At 33.8% G+C, this 15,942-nt stretch overlaps 2 protein-coding genes across 3 annotated transcripts; one reads left to right on the top strand and one right to left on the bottom strand.

The window, feature by feature from the left end:
* Nucleotides 1-2,710: 2,710 nt before the first annotated feature.
* On the bottom strand, nt 2,711-7,161 carry LOC100795904 (E3 ubiquitin-protein ligase At1g63170). 2 transcript variants are annotated; one of them, XM_003527753.5, is made up of 5 exons: nt 6,740-7,161; nt 5,825-6,518; nt 4,651-4,776; nt 4,161-4,446; nt 2,711-3,291 (listed from the first exon to the last, which is right to left on the bottom strand). In XM_003527753.5, exons 2-5 carry the CDS (start codon nt 6,397-6,399, stop codon nt 3,058-3,060), a joined length of 1,221 nt encoding a protein of 406 aa, XP_003527801.2. In that variant the 5' UTR covers nt 6,400-6,518; nt 6,740-7,161; the 3' UTR covers nt 2,711-3,057. The 2 variants fall into 2 exon arrangements, with proteins under 2 accessions (XP_003527801.2, XP_040872241.1); XM_041016307.1 differs by lacking the exon at nt 6,740-7,161 and having other exon boundaries at nt 2,713-3,291; nt 5,825-6,640.
* Nucleotides 7,162-11,836: 4,675 nt separating this feature from the next.
* On the top strand, nt 11,837-15,138 carry LOC100808283 (serine/threonine protein phosphatase 2A 57 kDa regulatory subunit B' kappa isoform). Its single transcript, XM_003526387.5, has 2 exons — nt 11,837-13,628; nt 14,500-15,138. The coding sequence occupies exons 1-2, from the start codon at nt 12,474-12,476 to the stop codon at nt 14,836-14,838; spliced, it is 1,494 nt and encodes a 497-aa protein (XP_003526435.1). The 5' UTR covers nt 11,837-12,473; the 3' UTR covers nt 14,839-15,138.
* The last annotated feature ends 804 nt before the right edge of the window (nt 15,139-15,942 follow it).

Below are 15,942 nucleotides of genomic sequence, written 5' to 3'. Positions count from 1 at the left end.
AAAGTCCAACTTCTAAATTTCCAAATGCACAAAAACAGTGAAGCAATGCAAATCAGCACCAAGAATACCATATTCTTATGAAATGTGATCAGCACAAGGAATGCTGCTTGTACATTAGTATACCATTTCTCACTCAAATTAAAACGATGACTGCAATTAATGATCTAAGTATTCCATAACTATCACAACAGTTTAATTAGTTTGTGAGGAAAGCACCCCAAGAGGGAGACATGGATTCGTGGCAACAAGACTTTGTAACACACGTGTTTTGCACTTCTTATTAGGTTTATAATTTAAAAATTAATATTTGTAAAGTTAACGGATCATGAGAAGTCATATAAGTGAACCTGACACCACATCTTAACCCAAAATCTTAATACTCATGTTAATGGGTCTTATCTTTATTTATATAGTGTTCAATCTTCTCATTCCTACACGATATGAGACTTCATCTCATACTTGTACTAGTCTCCCTCCGGAAGTCATTTTCAATCCTCGAGTATTTAATGATTGTCCTTAGAGCTTAACCATGATTATCCCAACTCGTCTAGTCATTGTCGCCAACATACTCTAGTACCTTGTACCACCGCCAACGTACTCTAGTACCTTGTACCAAGTCACAATCAAGCTCTGATACCAATCGTTGTACAACCGAGGGGGGATAAATACCGGGAAGATTTATACCAATGAGTCATGAACAATCACATAAGTGAACTTGATACCACACTTTAACCTAAAACCTTAAGGCTCAGGTTTATGGGTCTTATCCTGACTTATATGATGTTCAATCTTCTCATTCCTACTTAATGTGACACTTCACCTCACACTTGTACTCTAACAATCTCCTCCTCAAGTATGAGCCCCTCCCACATGGTAGCATTCTCCTCAAGTGGAAGTCATTATCATCCACGAGTATTCCATGGTGATCATTAGAACCCACATGCTCTAGATACTTGTATCACCACTCCACCCACGAAACACGCCACTTGAACCAACCTCTAGGAAGACTTTCTATACAAGAGATCATCAGGCCTAGGATCCATCACCGTCATCTTACATGTCAAAGTTGATCACCAAGTCGAATTATATCTCCCGCTACCAAGAAGACTTTCGATACAAGGAATCCTCGAGCTTAGGATCCACCGCCATCATCCTACTTATCCAAACTGGTAAACAAGTCAAACCAAGCTCTAATACCAATTGTTATGCAACTAAAGGGGGGAAACTAGGGAGATTAATACCAATGAGTCATGAGCAATCACATAAGTGAACTTGACACCACATTTTAACCCAAAACCTTAAGGTTTAGGTTTATTGGTCTTATCTTCATTTATATGGTACTCAATCTTTTCATTCTCATTTGTGAGAGTTCACCTCAGACTTGTACTCCAACAATTTGAATTTAAGCAAAACTAGCTAACAACAAGACAACAATTCAATACCTTATAGAGAATGCCCTCACGTGATCTTCTGCTCCATTTGCCATGGAAGTCGAAACAAGTCTCCCTAAAGGATCGTTCCTTCAAACACGCTAGTTATGAAGACAATAATGCCAATAAAGAAGAGGAAGGGTAACAACAAACCCAGATGCATACCCAACAATCCACACAAACAATTGTCCACGTGGATGCTCATCATGCTTTGACAAAGATAAAATGACAATAGACATAACAATTTGGCTCTGTGAACACTAGCTCAACACATATCCTTAACCTTAAACGAAACAAGCTCCTAGAATTCAAAGAACCATCATTGGCACATGTGTCATTGGCAGAGGAAGAAAAGGAAGTGAAAGGCCCTAAACTCACCGTGATGTCAATGATATGATGAGTAGGGTGTGCCATCCACAAGGTTAAATATCAAGTCTTCAATTTTTCGTTTAAGTCTAACACAACTTTATAATAAAATTTGTTTATGAAATAAAAATTGTCTTTTTTTTATTCCCTAATCAATAGAAGGAAAAAATCTATTATTATTTAAAAAATATATATTTTATCCATATAAGTTTGCATTTTTTTTGTCCATGTAAATGTTTTTTATTTTAATTTTAGTTTCTATAAGTTGGACGTTTTCTAATTTTAGTTTTGATAAGTTTTTTTTTTCATTTGTAGTCCTTATATGTTTTTATTTTTTAATTTTAGTTCCTTTAAGATTTTAATTTTTATTTCATTTATAGTTTTCATAAATTTGCGTTAAAATTGAAAAAACAAAAACAAAAAAATTTATTAAGGTCAAAATTAAAAAATATGAACTTAAAAAGTAAAAAAAAAATTAAGCCGAATGATTAATCACTTTAGATAATTTTTAAAAACAAAATATCAAAATGAGTTCTCTCAAAACAATTTACTAATGAGTCTAGTTTGACTTATCAACAATCACACAAACCCCTACCAGTAAATTATTTTGGAATAGATCCATATTGATAATTTGTTTATAAAAATGACCCAGAATGATTCATTAATCTATTAAAACCCAAAAAATACTTACAAATCTTTATTTTATTTTATTTCTTCGCCTATTATTAAATGTGTCAAAGAAAAGAAGCTAATTTTTCGAAAACCACAGACGATTTGCTAGGTTTGTCAAATAAGCCAACATAAACTCATAAAATTAATAAATTTCTGACCACTAACAATAAATAAATATATGTATATATAGAAGAAATATCTCAGTACATACTAAATACACAGGATATTCACATTCATAAATATTGTTTCTATCATTCATTTTCTTTTTCTTTTTCCACTTTCTCTTCATTTTTCTCTCCCATCAAAGTTCAACTTAAACTTAGTGAGCTATGAGAAGCAAAACCTCTGCAACTCTGCAAGTATAATTTCCATTCCCTTATAATTCAGCTGCATAAACAGCAGGATACAGAAGGCAATAGCCATGTATCAGCCAACTTAAGTTCCAGCAAGATAGAGAAAACATATGAATAAAAATGAAATGGAATGATTAACCTCAGGATCAGACATCCATCCAATGAAGAGTTGGCAGCATAGGAAAAGCTTTACAAGACTACAAAGTGTGTATATGACTATATGTATATAAACTACATTACGATGAGGTGTTGGTGAGGCCATTCTCAATCCTGCTTTCACCCTGATGTTGGTTGGCATCTTCCCCAGAGACTGATCCTCTTACGTTCTCACTAACCTCACTCTTGCAAAGGGGGCATAAAGCATTTATCTTCAACCACTTGTCGACACAGTCTTTGTGAAATAGGTGAGAACAAAGCAATTCTCTCAGCTCATCGTTATTTTCATACTTTGCCAGGCAGATGCAGCAAGCCTACAGAAAGTACAGTAACACAGTCAAGGCCAGTTACACGAACTCTTTCAACATGAAAACAATCAAAGTCATCACAAAATAACGAAAGAATTATCAAATCCAAAGTCCTGGTACTAGAAGGCATATAAGAACAGGATTTGCAAGAGACTGATTCAGAGAAACTTGAAAATTAGGAGTGTAACTCAACAAAAAACAGGGGTAGCAAGCTATAAGGGATTCTGAATTTCCAAGAAGCATATGCACTATTGCATTGCATGGAAGAGAGAAAGACTAGCAGACAATATCCAACGACTGCTTCCAAAATGATAGAAGATAAGATAGGCAAAACTAATCCAAGACAAAACTCAAGAATAATCAGGTAGAAAAATAAATGGGCCTCCCTATTTAGTTTCAATTTACATCATGAAATTGGATAGTAACCTATAACCTGTAACCCACAAAACTGGCTCCCAATTCATAATATCAATGGTTACCGAAACTAAGCAGGCAATTATAGATTTTTTGTCATGCAATTACCAAAAGTTGATGACAAAAGCAGTGACACCGAGTCAACCCTAATTACCTGAAGGGTTGAGCATATGTGACGAAAAATATCGCAAGACTTATGGGCAGGAAAACTTGAAGAAACAAAGTATGAAGAATTTGAGCAGGCTTATAAGGTATACCCTATAATCTTGTCTAAGATTGTTCCCTCCATAGACAAATACAAAGAGTCCAGTGTTATGAGATACATGATTTTCATAGGAAGAAGGTTTTTCTTACCCAACTGGGCATGTGTAGCTAGACAGTAGACAAACAATGAAATAATGTTGGATGTTATAAAGTTTTGCCTAAGCATCCAGAATAAATAATGATCAGGTTGTACTTACTGCATCTTCTCCAGAGATCATACGTTCCTTTTCAGTTCCTGAAGCCACAACTCCACCTTCACTAACAGCTGAGTTGCTTTCCCCTTTGCTTTTATTTTTCTTCATTTTGAACTTATAAGTCGGCAGAGAATTAATTGATTCAGAGGATGCACCTGGGGTTTGTGCCATATCCTCTCTAACCCCAAGGATGGAAATTATGCAAGGCAGGCAGCAGCAAATTGTTGCACATAGAATGAAGGGCATAGCATAACCAATACAGCTAAAAGTAAGAAACACTACACATAACCTGCCAAGCAAAAGGAAGCAGATATAATCTGGAAGCTCTAAGAAATCAGAAGATTATTTGTGTATTTGGTTCAACTTAATTTGGAGAAATAATTGCTTGTGTTTGCTAGCTTCGTGAGAGAATTTTTGAAAAATAATGATTATTTCCCTTGAAAAAAGTTTTACCAAACACATGCTAAATGTAAGAGCTGTTGAGAGGCTATACCTGTACAAGTTAGGTGCTTGATCAGCAGATGAATGTCCTCCAAAAATCCATACATTTCCAACAATAAACCATATAGCAAAAAAGCAATCTACAGCAATTTTGAAGTATTCTACTAGTAGCTTCAATCTGTTAAGCAAGTGCAGGCATGCTTAGCAACTTCATAAGTTATTTCCAAATTAAGTCATAGGAATTGATGATTGAATTGAACACTAAATCTTCAAAACTGAATCTCTCAAACAGCAAAAATAAAGAAACAACCTTAACTCTTTCCTTAATTATTAGGTTCCCAAGTCTTGTAAATTCTTTAGGCTGCAATAACATCACATGTTCCCAATAATATTCTCTCCATACAACCCCCAAAAGAAAATGCAATTTCTAAATTACCGAATGCACAAAAACATTGCATTACTGTTAGAATGTGGGGTATGAACCTAACTCAACCTTACAAAATCGACTTTTAAGGAAAGGATTGTTCCCCACTTATATACTCTATCTTGACACTATTTCAAGCCAATGTGGGACTTCAACACACCCCTTTTTGCCCACAGCTACCCGCCACAATGTGACACTTCAGCACACCCCTCTTCTACCCACAGCTACCCACTACAAATCTACAACTAAGGTGAGCTAAGGGTGACCACAGCTAAGGTGGCTTTCCAACACAATGCAAAGCAACACCAAGAAGACCATTATTCTTATGAAATGTGATGGCACAAAGAATGTTGATTGTACATTAATATATCATTTCTCATTCAAACTAAAACAATGATTGTACTTAATGATTAAAGTATTCCATCATTATCACAGTTTAATTAGTTTGGAATGGAAGCAGCCCAAGAGGGAGACATGGATTCATGGCAAGAACAATTTGTACCATACGTACATATTTTATCATACAAAACAATGAGAGAAGGAAATAACGTCCAAATTAGAACCCTTACAAGCTAAAAGCTAAAACTTGTGGACTAGAATGTTCAAAGTCTAAACAAAACCTGTGCTTTCAGATCCATCTTCCACAATAGTAAGAAGAATTAAACAAACATTAAGCTTTATAGTTCATTCAGCACTAGAGCTTTCATCCCTTTCAGCATTATGCAAAGACAAAAACAAAACAGCAAACACAGAAACATTTGAATTTAAGCAAAACCCAATTAACAAAATAGCAACTCAATACCTTGCATTCATCAACCACGACTCTTGGTTGCTTCTGGAAGATGCCGGAACATCTTCCCCTCCATTCGTCGTGGAATCGGAAAGAAGTGTCCCCGAAGGATCATTACTCCTCAGAGAGGCCTGAGATGATGACTCTAGCTCCCGAACAAGGCAATTATGATAATACCGCCAATACAGCAAAGGGAGGGTAGCAACACACCCAGACGCAAACCCAACAATCCAAGCAAACAGAGGGGCACGCGGATGCTCATGCTTTGACAACGATAGAACAACAACCGACGCAACAATCTGGCTCACGGTGATCACTAACTCAACACATATCCACAAACCCGAATTCAAAGGACTCCTATGCTGCCTACTACTACGCGTAGTATCCCCTCGCCTTCTACTAGTCCTAGAATTCAAAGCACCAAAATCCACATCATTGGCAAGCCTATCATGGGGTGTGGAAGAAGACGAAGTGGACGGTCCGGAACTCCCCGTAATGTCAATGACATGGTGAGTAGGGCGCGCCATTAACAAGGGGTGAGTGTCAAATGGGACTTCAGAATGTAGCTGTGGCGAGACAAAGTCCATATAAATCTTGTACCAAAGGAAGCATCAAGTTCATCAAAAGCATAATCACAATCACAATTCCGAATTCTTCCTCAACTTGAATAATTAACTACCAAGCCAAACCAAACCAAACCACAGTTCTGTTAAGAAACAACATTTCCAAAGTCATTCATAGGAATCAATCATCATAGCAGCAAGCAATCTTAATTCTTATGTTAAATAAATGATAATAATAACAATCATATGGTATGGTTAGTTACTCAAAGATGGTAAATGATTGAACTGAAATTACTTTAACCTGGGATTATAGAGGTTTGAGAAGGAATAAATATAAATAAAAATAAAAGAGGGGAGGGGATACCAGAATTAGCGAAAGAAGCACGTTAATCATATTCTTAACTCGTTGACTGATATTCAAAAACGATCGTGCACTCAAGGAATAATAGTTGAGACGGAAAAATATTTGAAATTAATTGCAAAGACAAAGGCAAAGGAATGAATGAAGGAGTCATAGGCCTTTCAATCCCATTCTCGTCATCATGCCCCCTGCATTGTTATTGCCTCGTAAAATTCCGAATTCGCAATATCGTTTCCTTTTTCGCTTTTTGTTTTTTACTTTCTCTTTGTTTTGTTTTGTTCACTTGCTAAATTCTCTTTGAAGGGGATGACGATGTTAATGTAAGTTTTGTTGAGTGTTTGTATTAAATTAGAGCAACTCCATCCAAGAGGGAGGAGCTTTGTTTAGTTTAGGAAAAGGAGGGTCAGCCAATGTTGGAGGAGCAGGCCGCGCCGGTACTGTAGGTTGGGTTAGTGGAGTGGCTTCTAACTTCTAACTCTTTTCTGTGTGTTTTTTTCATCGCCTAACTACTTTTTTATTAATTTATTAGCTAGAGGGGCCTGATCAAAATGAACTGATCCGGTTTAGCCTGAGTCTCTCATGCTAGTAGCATCCAAGTTTTTTATAATATTCCCTTTTGTATCAACTCCTTTATTGTGAATGAAATGCATTAAGTTTTCTATTGTAAAAAAAATAAATAAATACTTGTTATTGGTGATGTGGAGACATTAAAGTCTAAAAGTATCATGCACCACTATCAATAAAAAACACAAATACTTGGAGTATTTCATAAGGATAATAAGTGGAAAAAATGCTTCATGAGAATTGTAAATACATTATAAAAAAAGACCATCAATTCATTTTAAATAGGGCATTATATTAAGGAATGAAATGAGTAATTTTAAACACCTCATAAAATAATTAGAGAGAAAATTTAAACATCCACAATTATTCTTCTTAACTTAAGCACACATCTGTCTCGAGTAAAATGATACTTATTATGTATACTAAATTAAAAATTTATAATTGAGTCCTTTATCTTATGTGTTTTTTAATTGGGATTTTAGAGTTTTTAAAACCATCATAAATTACATCTTTAACAATATCAAGTCATTACAAATTAATTCTAAGTACACAATTACATAATCTTTACAAAATAAAAGACCCCATAAGAATTTTTAGTTTTTTATTTATAGAACACAAGTATCATCTACTAGAGATCATCATGTTCAAGACAAATAAGATCACAATAGATGACAAAACTTTTTCTTATAAAGAACATTAAGAATAAATGTATTATCACTTATGATTTTGTCATTTATAAAAAATGATGCAAAGATCAACCTAACTCAATCCATAAGGAGCTAATCCACTTTAAGTCACTAAATTTTTGAAATAGGTATGATTGAGCAAAAATAAGTTTGAATTTTTACACCTCTTATGAAACAACTAACACCACGTCATCCAGCATCATTATATTTAATAATACTATATTTAATAATATTATCATTAATATTATGACTATCACTATTTCAAGCTAGTGATAATAAAATAATAACGTCAACAACTATCATAATAAACAATGATAGATGGGATGATAATAATTATGATTTAAAATTAATTTTTTAATCTTAATCTTTTTTTTAATTTAAATTTAAAAGTGATCATTTTTATTCTTATTTAAAAAAGTCATTATGATATGATATATTTCATACAGGCATACACATATATTACATTTAAAAAAAGACAATGAGACTTAACAAAATAATTAATTTTAAAGTGTATTTTTTGTCATATATAATATATTTTTAAAAAATTGAATCTTTGTCTCGCGTCATAATAATTAAAATTAATCAAAAAGTGAGACTAATTATCTTACTTGCCTGAAAAACTACTATAGATATAGGATAAAGATAACCAAGTATAGAAAATAATAATTATGTCAGTGGGGAAAACTAACATGTCCGGCTGTCCGACATAACTAGATTTGGATAACGCGGGAATTTACTTAGTAACGCATAATTCTTAAGATTTTGGAGATTTCGTGTGAAAAACGAATAATTTGTAAATACATATCAGAGTTAGAAGCTAGCCAAAAACAGAAACGGTTGAGCAGAGTTAAAAATAGTCATAATTGATTGGAGTGAAATAATTGTTAACAAGGATAATCAATGCGTATTAATAGATTTAGACACTCAGATTTACTTTTCTTTCACTCAAATAAGTTGTCATCATTACTTTAACTCATGACATACATTTAAAATTACTTTCGTTCTAATTACTAATTTATGGAGAGATTGATATCGTAAGTACTTTATTTTACTTAATCTGAATTAATTGAAATTTAAAGTGAATTCTAAATATTACTACTACGATTTTCTGTCCCAAAAGAATATATTACTAAGATTTAAGGAAACAAATTATTTGATTTACATTTAAGCCAACACCATGTTCTTGTAAAAAAAAAAAAATCCAACACCATGTTAAAAGCATTAATATTAAAAATCATTTAATTTTGGAAATAATATTTTTAAAAACTAATAAAAATATTTAAAAAGCAAATTAAAATATATATTTTTAAAAAATAAAAATATTTTAAAATTCCAATAAAATTTACATTTAAAATTAATTACATATAACATGTAATTGTCAAATTTTCTCAAAATTATTTAACTCCAAAAAAATATTTTTTTATCTAAAAAAACAAGCAAACAATTAATACTGTTTCAAATTATTTTCATTGCCGCAATTGTATTTTAAAAACAAAACATCCTATTAGTTTGTTATAAAAGTTACTAGCTCTTCTATTATACTCCACATCGACATTTTTTATTACCGGCCAAAGATTAAAAAAGCTCAAATACATGCATGGAGACTTAAAAATTACGTAGAGAAACATATTTAAAAAAAAACCCACTAACATCAGCTGATACAAAAAAAAAACTAGCAATTAATTAAAGATTTTTTAAAACAAAATTACAATAATAATCATCATTTGTTATTATAATCATAGTACCAAAAAAAATTCTTTGGAAAAATATATTACTGATAACTGTAAAATTTGAGTTAATTTGATAATCAATTTTGGTTTAAAATTATTGTAATTTCTTCATTTTACTTTTATTTTTAATGAAACAATAAAAAAATTAATATCATTGTAATTTTTTACTAACAGAATTAAAAGAAAAAATTTAAGTGCAGAGCTCTCTAATAGATACATCTTAAGCCTAAACATCTTTATTAAGGGAAACTTTCTTTTTATGCTCATTATCTCCTTTTCTTCCTATATCGATCCCTCTTTTTATTGTTTCTTTTATGTGTTTTATTGTTGTCGTGTGACTTGATCATCCATGCATTAGTTTTAGGATTATACATTGGCAAATAATAATTTCTAAAAAACTCAAAAGAACATCTAAATAATTCATTGCTAGGGTTTGTTCTCCCTCTGCATGTTATGTGATTTAATATTCTATCTTTGTAAAGTGAGTTGGGAGAGAATAAATAAATTAAGCTCTTCATCGTCAGGGCTCGTGATGTCTTAGTAGATATAGATAAAAATTAAGAAAACATTAAATAGAGAAAAAAATATTAATATTACATTAAAATAATTAGGCATGCTAGGCCTAAACATACTTTTAATTCAGAATTCATTTTTTTATCATTGTCTTTATCTTTTATTTTCCTTATATTCTACATTTTTTATCTTTTACTTTAATCGCTTATCTCTTTAATTTTTATCTTATCTCCTAATCGTCTATTTTAAATTTCTTATCATTCCTCTCCTTTACTTTCTTTAAATTTTACATTTAAATTTCTTATCTCTTGTTTGTAAATTAGATTTGCATTAATGTAAGTACAAGTAAATGATTTGACACTTTAAGACAATTTAATGCACTTGCCAACGAGTTAACATATGTCTCACTCTTTTATTGAATTTTATTGGTCTAAGGGTGGATAATTTATAGGAGTTAAAAATCACTACAAAATACAGGGGAAACAATCACACAAATTTGTAAGTTTTTCTTTTCTAATCTCTTTTTCTAACTTGCTTCATCTTCTTTGTCCACCACGCTAATATGAGAGAGTTGATTTCGAAGGTCAAGTTGTTGAGTTTGGGAGTAAAGTGTTAGGTTTTTTGAAAGTGAGGAGAATTCAAAGAAAAAGAAGATGACACGATAAAAAAAGTGATGTTAGTCATTCCAATTGAACAAAACATTTTAAAAAAATAAAAAATTATTTTTTTAAATTCAAAGAAGATGAAAGAAGTTAAGAAAGAAGGTGATTAAGAAATAGAGATTTATAAATTTGTAGATTTTTTTTCTGTCCTCAACTTACGTTTGGACAAAAAAGTAACATTTCTTATATTTTTTAGAATGAAAAAAGACTCAAAATTTCCAAGAAAAGATTTCAAATATTTCGATATTCATAGGAATGAAAAATATATTTTAGCCTATAATTTAAGTTTTAAAAAATATCAAATAGGCTCGGATTTGTCCAAGTTTAACTTTGGACCAAAAAATAATAAATTTCAATTTTTCAAGGATGAAAAAATTTAAAATTTTGTGAGAATAAATTTTAAACTTTTCAATATTTATAAAAACAAAAAATATATTTTATCTTATAATTTAAGTTTTAAAGAATATCACGTAAATTAGAATTGATCCAAACCTAACTACAGACAAAAAAAAATAACATATCTTAATTTTATAAAAATAAGAACATATAAAAATTTTTAAAAAACAAAATTTAAACTTTTTGATATTTATAAAAAAGAAAAAATATTTTAGCTATTTTCACATCTGTACATACACGAGCAAGAAACCATCTCTTGTCCCTAATTTTAGAGGCTTACTTTCCTGACTTTTCCCTTTTCCTTACATAAGCACAGTAACACGTGTTCATGTCCAAAATCTACCCATGCTTCTCTTATCTTTTTCCCCTCCTCTTCTTTATTATCAATATAAAAATCCACGAATGCATCTCAAACCAAAAGAAAATTACCCAAAATCATTATGTGAGTGAGGCAATTATGCCAATTTAAATACCATGCAAATATATAATGCAGATTTATAAAGGGCCTTTTTTGATATTTTGATTAATGCCCCAAAAGAAGTTAAAACCAGCCATTGGCCTCATTGTACTTTTTTCTTCTTTTTTTATTTTGTTTATTTCAGAGTTCCATGACGGTGGATCACATTATTCATCAACAACAAGAAGAAACAGCCCGAGGGTTTCATTGCCCAAAAAAATCATAGCACAAAACTTCGTGATCTGCATCACATTCCCTCTTTCGATTTGTGCTCTAGATTGAAACTCCCCCTCTTTTCCACGTTCAATCTTAACAAGTTTCGTTTCCCTTTTTCCCACATTCCCGAGAAAAAAAAAAAATCAGAAATTGCCGAGTCTCTATTTCTAATGTTGAATTGTTAATTATTCCTTTTGTAACATTTTTTTTGCATTTTTTCCCCTTCCTGGCCTTCACAATCTTTTAAGATTCAATTTCTCACAAATGCATGCAGAAAAATCGCAAATTTCCCTCGACCCATTTAAATTCTCCGCCTCAATTTCATGCATCTCCTCTCACATTGCTTGCAATTTCCCCCCATTTTCCATGACCAAGATCTAGGGTTTCTCCCTCTGTTCCTCCCTCATTCTTCCCTTTAAGAAAACCCATTAATTTTGTGCCACATTGTTTTTCCTTCCTTAATGGGTTTCCTATAAAGCTTCGAAATTTACCGTTTCAACCTTCTGGGTCGCCATGCTCAAGCAATTCCTCAGCAAACTCCCTCGCAAGGCACCGAAACCCGACTCGGACGAGTCATGCCGAGCCGACTCGTCGAGCTCGGACGATTCCCCACACGCCGCCGGCAGAAACACCCGCCCTCCCGGCGGCGGAGGAGCTTCCGGCGCCGCGAAGAAAGCATCCTCGTCGGCGGTTTTTCCGGCGAGCACGGTGTCGTTGATTGAACCTTTGGTGCCGTTTAAGGATGTTCCGAGTTCCGAAAAGATGAACCTTTTCGTGAGCAAGCTTAGCCTGTGTTGTGTCACGTTCGATTTCACGGACCCTGGTAAGAACACGGTGGAGAAAGAGGTGAAGAGAAGAACCCTTGTTGAACTCGTTGATTTCGTTTCCTCTTGTGGGTCCTCGAGGTTCGGTGAACCTGCTATTCTTGCTGTTTGCAGAATGTGTGCTATTAATCTCTTCCGTGTTTTCCCGCCAAATTATAGGTCCAATCGTGGTGGTGAGAATGATGATGATGAGCCAGCATTTGATCCCGCTTGGCCTCATTTGCAGCTTGTGTATGAATTGCTGCTTAAGTTTATAACCTCAAATTGTCTCGATGCTAAGGTGGCTAAGAAGTACATTGACCATTCGTTTATTTTAAGTTTGTTGGAGTTGTTTGATTCGGAGGATCCTAGGGAGAGGGACTGCTTGAAGACGATTCTGCATAGGGTTTATGGCAAGTTCATGGTGCATAGGCCCTACATAAGGAAATCTATTAACAACTTGTTTTATAAGTTTGTGTTTGAGACTGAGAGGCACAATGGGATTGCGGAGTTGTTGGAGATCTTTGGGAGCATAATTAGTGGGTTTGCTTTGCCTCTGAAGGAGGAGCACAAGATCTTCTTGTGGAGGGTTTTGATCCCCTTGCACAAGCCCAAGTCTATCGGGGTGTACTTCCAGCAGTTGTCTTATTGCGTTACGCAGTTTATCGAGAAAGAGCCCAAGTTGGCAAGCATTGTGATAAGGGGGATGTTGAAGTATTGGCCTGTAACCAACAGTCAGAAAGAGGTGATGTTCCTGGGTGAACTGGAGGAAATTTTGGAAACAATTAACATGGTAGAGTTCCAGAGGGTCATGGTCCCGTTGTTTTGGCGGATTGGATGCTGCATTAACAGTTTGCACTTCCAGGTACAATTTTTATTCACTTTAAGTGAATCCTCATTATCTGTATGCCTTTATATAGAAATAAAATCCATGATTTTTAACTATAGTTTGTGTAGTGTGGGGCTCTATATTCTGGCAGTATACTATTAAGCACATCAGCAAAGACTCCCCTATTGGCTCTCTAAGGTGTAGAGTAGAGCCCATGCTATAATATGGGGTTGTGTTTCACACCCAGCCAATATGGGACTCATGTATCTGTGACATTGTTGTTGGGTTGGAATGGGCAAATCCATGAACACCAGGGGGATTGAAGTGTGTATCCCCTATTTGCTTGGTCTAGACACCGAGCTCCTGTTTAAATTGAAGGAAACATTGCTTCACAGACTGGCTTTTATCGAAGCCTGGTTTATCCGTCCATAATGGGAATGCAGGAGCATGAGTCTTGTATTGGTTGGCTGGGAGTCACTAAACTAAACTCCCATATAAGTAGAGGCTTTCCTCTACATGACAGAGTAGAGACTAATAATGCTTAGCTTTAAAGTTCAATTTCAGAACGTAGTGCAACTTTTTTGGGAGTTTTTTCTGCAAAGGTGATTCATTTGATTACATTAATTTTGGGCGAGACATCACTCATAGGATGTGAAACAGAAAGTAGTTCGTATTCTTTTTGGTTTCATCAGAGCTCTCCATGTTTTCTTGGAGTAAATTTCCAAGTTCCTCAAACCTCCTTTTGGGAATGGCAGCTGTCTCGCTTTTTTAAATTAATGATTTAATTGCTGCTATTTTGTCTCCATCTTCATTCATTTGCGTATCTTTTGAGAATCACTTCTTTCTTTTAACATGATTGTTAATTGATAAAATTATAACCTTTTGCATTCAACATGGATTCTTTCAGGTAGCTGAAAGAACCCTTTTCTTATGGAACAACGACCATATTGTCAACTTGATCGCTCACAACCGACAAGTGATCCTGCCAATCATATTTCCAGCCTTAGAGAAGAATTCTCAGGGCCACTGGAGCCAGGCAGTGCTCAACCTAACTCATAACGTGAGAAAAATGTTTGTGGAGATGGATGAGAAGCTGTTCCTGGCTTCTCATTCTCAGTTCAAGGAAGAAGAAGCAATGCTAAACACAGCAGCGGAGAAGCGGAAGGAAGCATGGAAACAACTAGAGCATGCAGCCAGTCTCCAGCCTGTGACTGGAAATACCCCAGTTTTAGTGTCTCCAATTTGATAACCTGTAACCAATGATTGTATGCATGTATGTATGTATGTTGGACACTCAATCCTTGTCTCTTTTCCTCCTGATATGGTGGAAAACCACTAGAAAAAAGTGGTAAATGGCTGTTGTTGGGAGTAAGGTTTATCTTTTTTGGTTCCTACATGTTTTTGATGCTTCTGGCAGCCTGATGTTGCACCCTGTAACATGCTTTTGATTGCCACTGCATGGTAACTTAATTGCCTCCTTCTGATAAGTGATGAGAAGGACCATGCAGCGGATCAAACCATTTTCTGTATAAGCCTATTTCCAAAATGTGCTCCGTGCTCCTCAGTGCTTCCGTTCTCTTCCCCTTATTATAATAAGTGAGCTTGGACAATAACCACGAAGGATTTGCCATACAGACATTGCAAATTAAGGCACTATTAATCAATTAATGAATTGTTTACATGATTAAGGTTGTATTTCAAGTTCTTAAGACTTGTCCAACTTCACGACCATCTAATAATTTTGTGCATTTGGAAGAAGATACTAAAATGGAAATGGAGTCTACACGTGGGAATGATTTATATTAAAAGATGATAGGGTTTTTTCCCCTTAAGGTTCTTATGAAAAATTGTAAAATAGAATATTTTAATAAAATGCATTAATTCAATCATACACTTGGCCTCATTTTTACATTTTTAGATGATTAAAGAGTTTGTTTGCTTCTTATAAGCAAACTTATTAATTTAAATTTATTAAGTATTGCAAAAGCACCAAAATTACTTGGTCAGTTAAAACGCTAAACATTGCCAATAAAGTTTGACTGAAATTACAACCGACTTTTATTGTGATTAATCAGTCGATCTTCAACAATTGCCTAATTACAAAAAAAGTCGATTGGGTTTTTAGTCGGACTTTTTTGCAAGTGTTTTTGTAAAAGATTAACCACAATTGTTCGATCAATTTTCATAAAGAGAAAAATTTTCTTTTTAGAAGAGCTTCTTTTTCTTTCGCGTCAAAAGGAAACTCTGGACTTAAAATATAGTTACTTGGGCCCAGAATATTCTTTTTAGGCCCACTATAGTTACAACACAGTAGTTAATAGTTTTTTCAACAAAATTTTCCCTATAGCAG

The sequence above is a fragment of the Glycine max genome, chromosome 6 (assembly GCF_000004515.6).
Source record: "Glycine max cultivar Williams 82 chromosome 6, Glycine_max_v4.0, whole genome shotgun sequence".
Classification (NCBI taxonomy): domain Eukaryota; kingdom Viridiplantae; phylum Streptophyta; class Magnoliopsida; order Fabales; family Fabaceae; genus Glycine; species Glycine max.
The sequence above is the reverse complement of the archived record's forward strand: the minus strand, read 5'-3'. Positions and strand labels throughout refer to the sequence as shown.

Excerpts from the sequence above, each read along its gene's own strand:
- LOC100808283 (XM_003526387.5), top strand. The coding sequence starts at position 12,474 with ATGCTCAAGCAATTCCTCAGCAAACTCCCTCGCAAGGCACCGAAACCC. Across the intron at positions 13,629-14,499 it reads TTAACAGTTTGCACTTCCAG|GTAGCTGAAAGAACCCTTTT; the intron begins GTACAATTTTTA and ends GGATTCTTTCAG.
- LOC100795904 (XM_003527753.5), bottom strand. The coding sequence starts at position 6,399 with ATGGACTTTGTCTCGCCACAGCTACATTCTGAAGTCCCATTTGACACT. Across the intron at positions 4,777-5,824 it reads TCGTGGTTGATGAATGCAAG|ATTGAAGCTACTAGTAGAAT; the intron begins GTATTGAGTTGC and ends CTTGCTTAACAG. Across the intron at positions 3,292-4,160 it reads TGATCTCTGGAGAAGATGCA|GCTTGCTGCATCTGCCTGGC; the intron begins GTAAGTACAACC and ends TACTTTCTGTAG.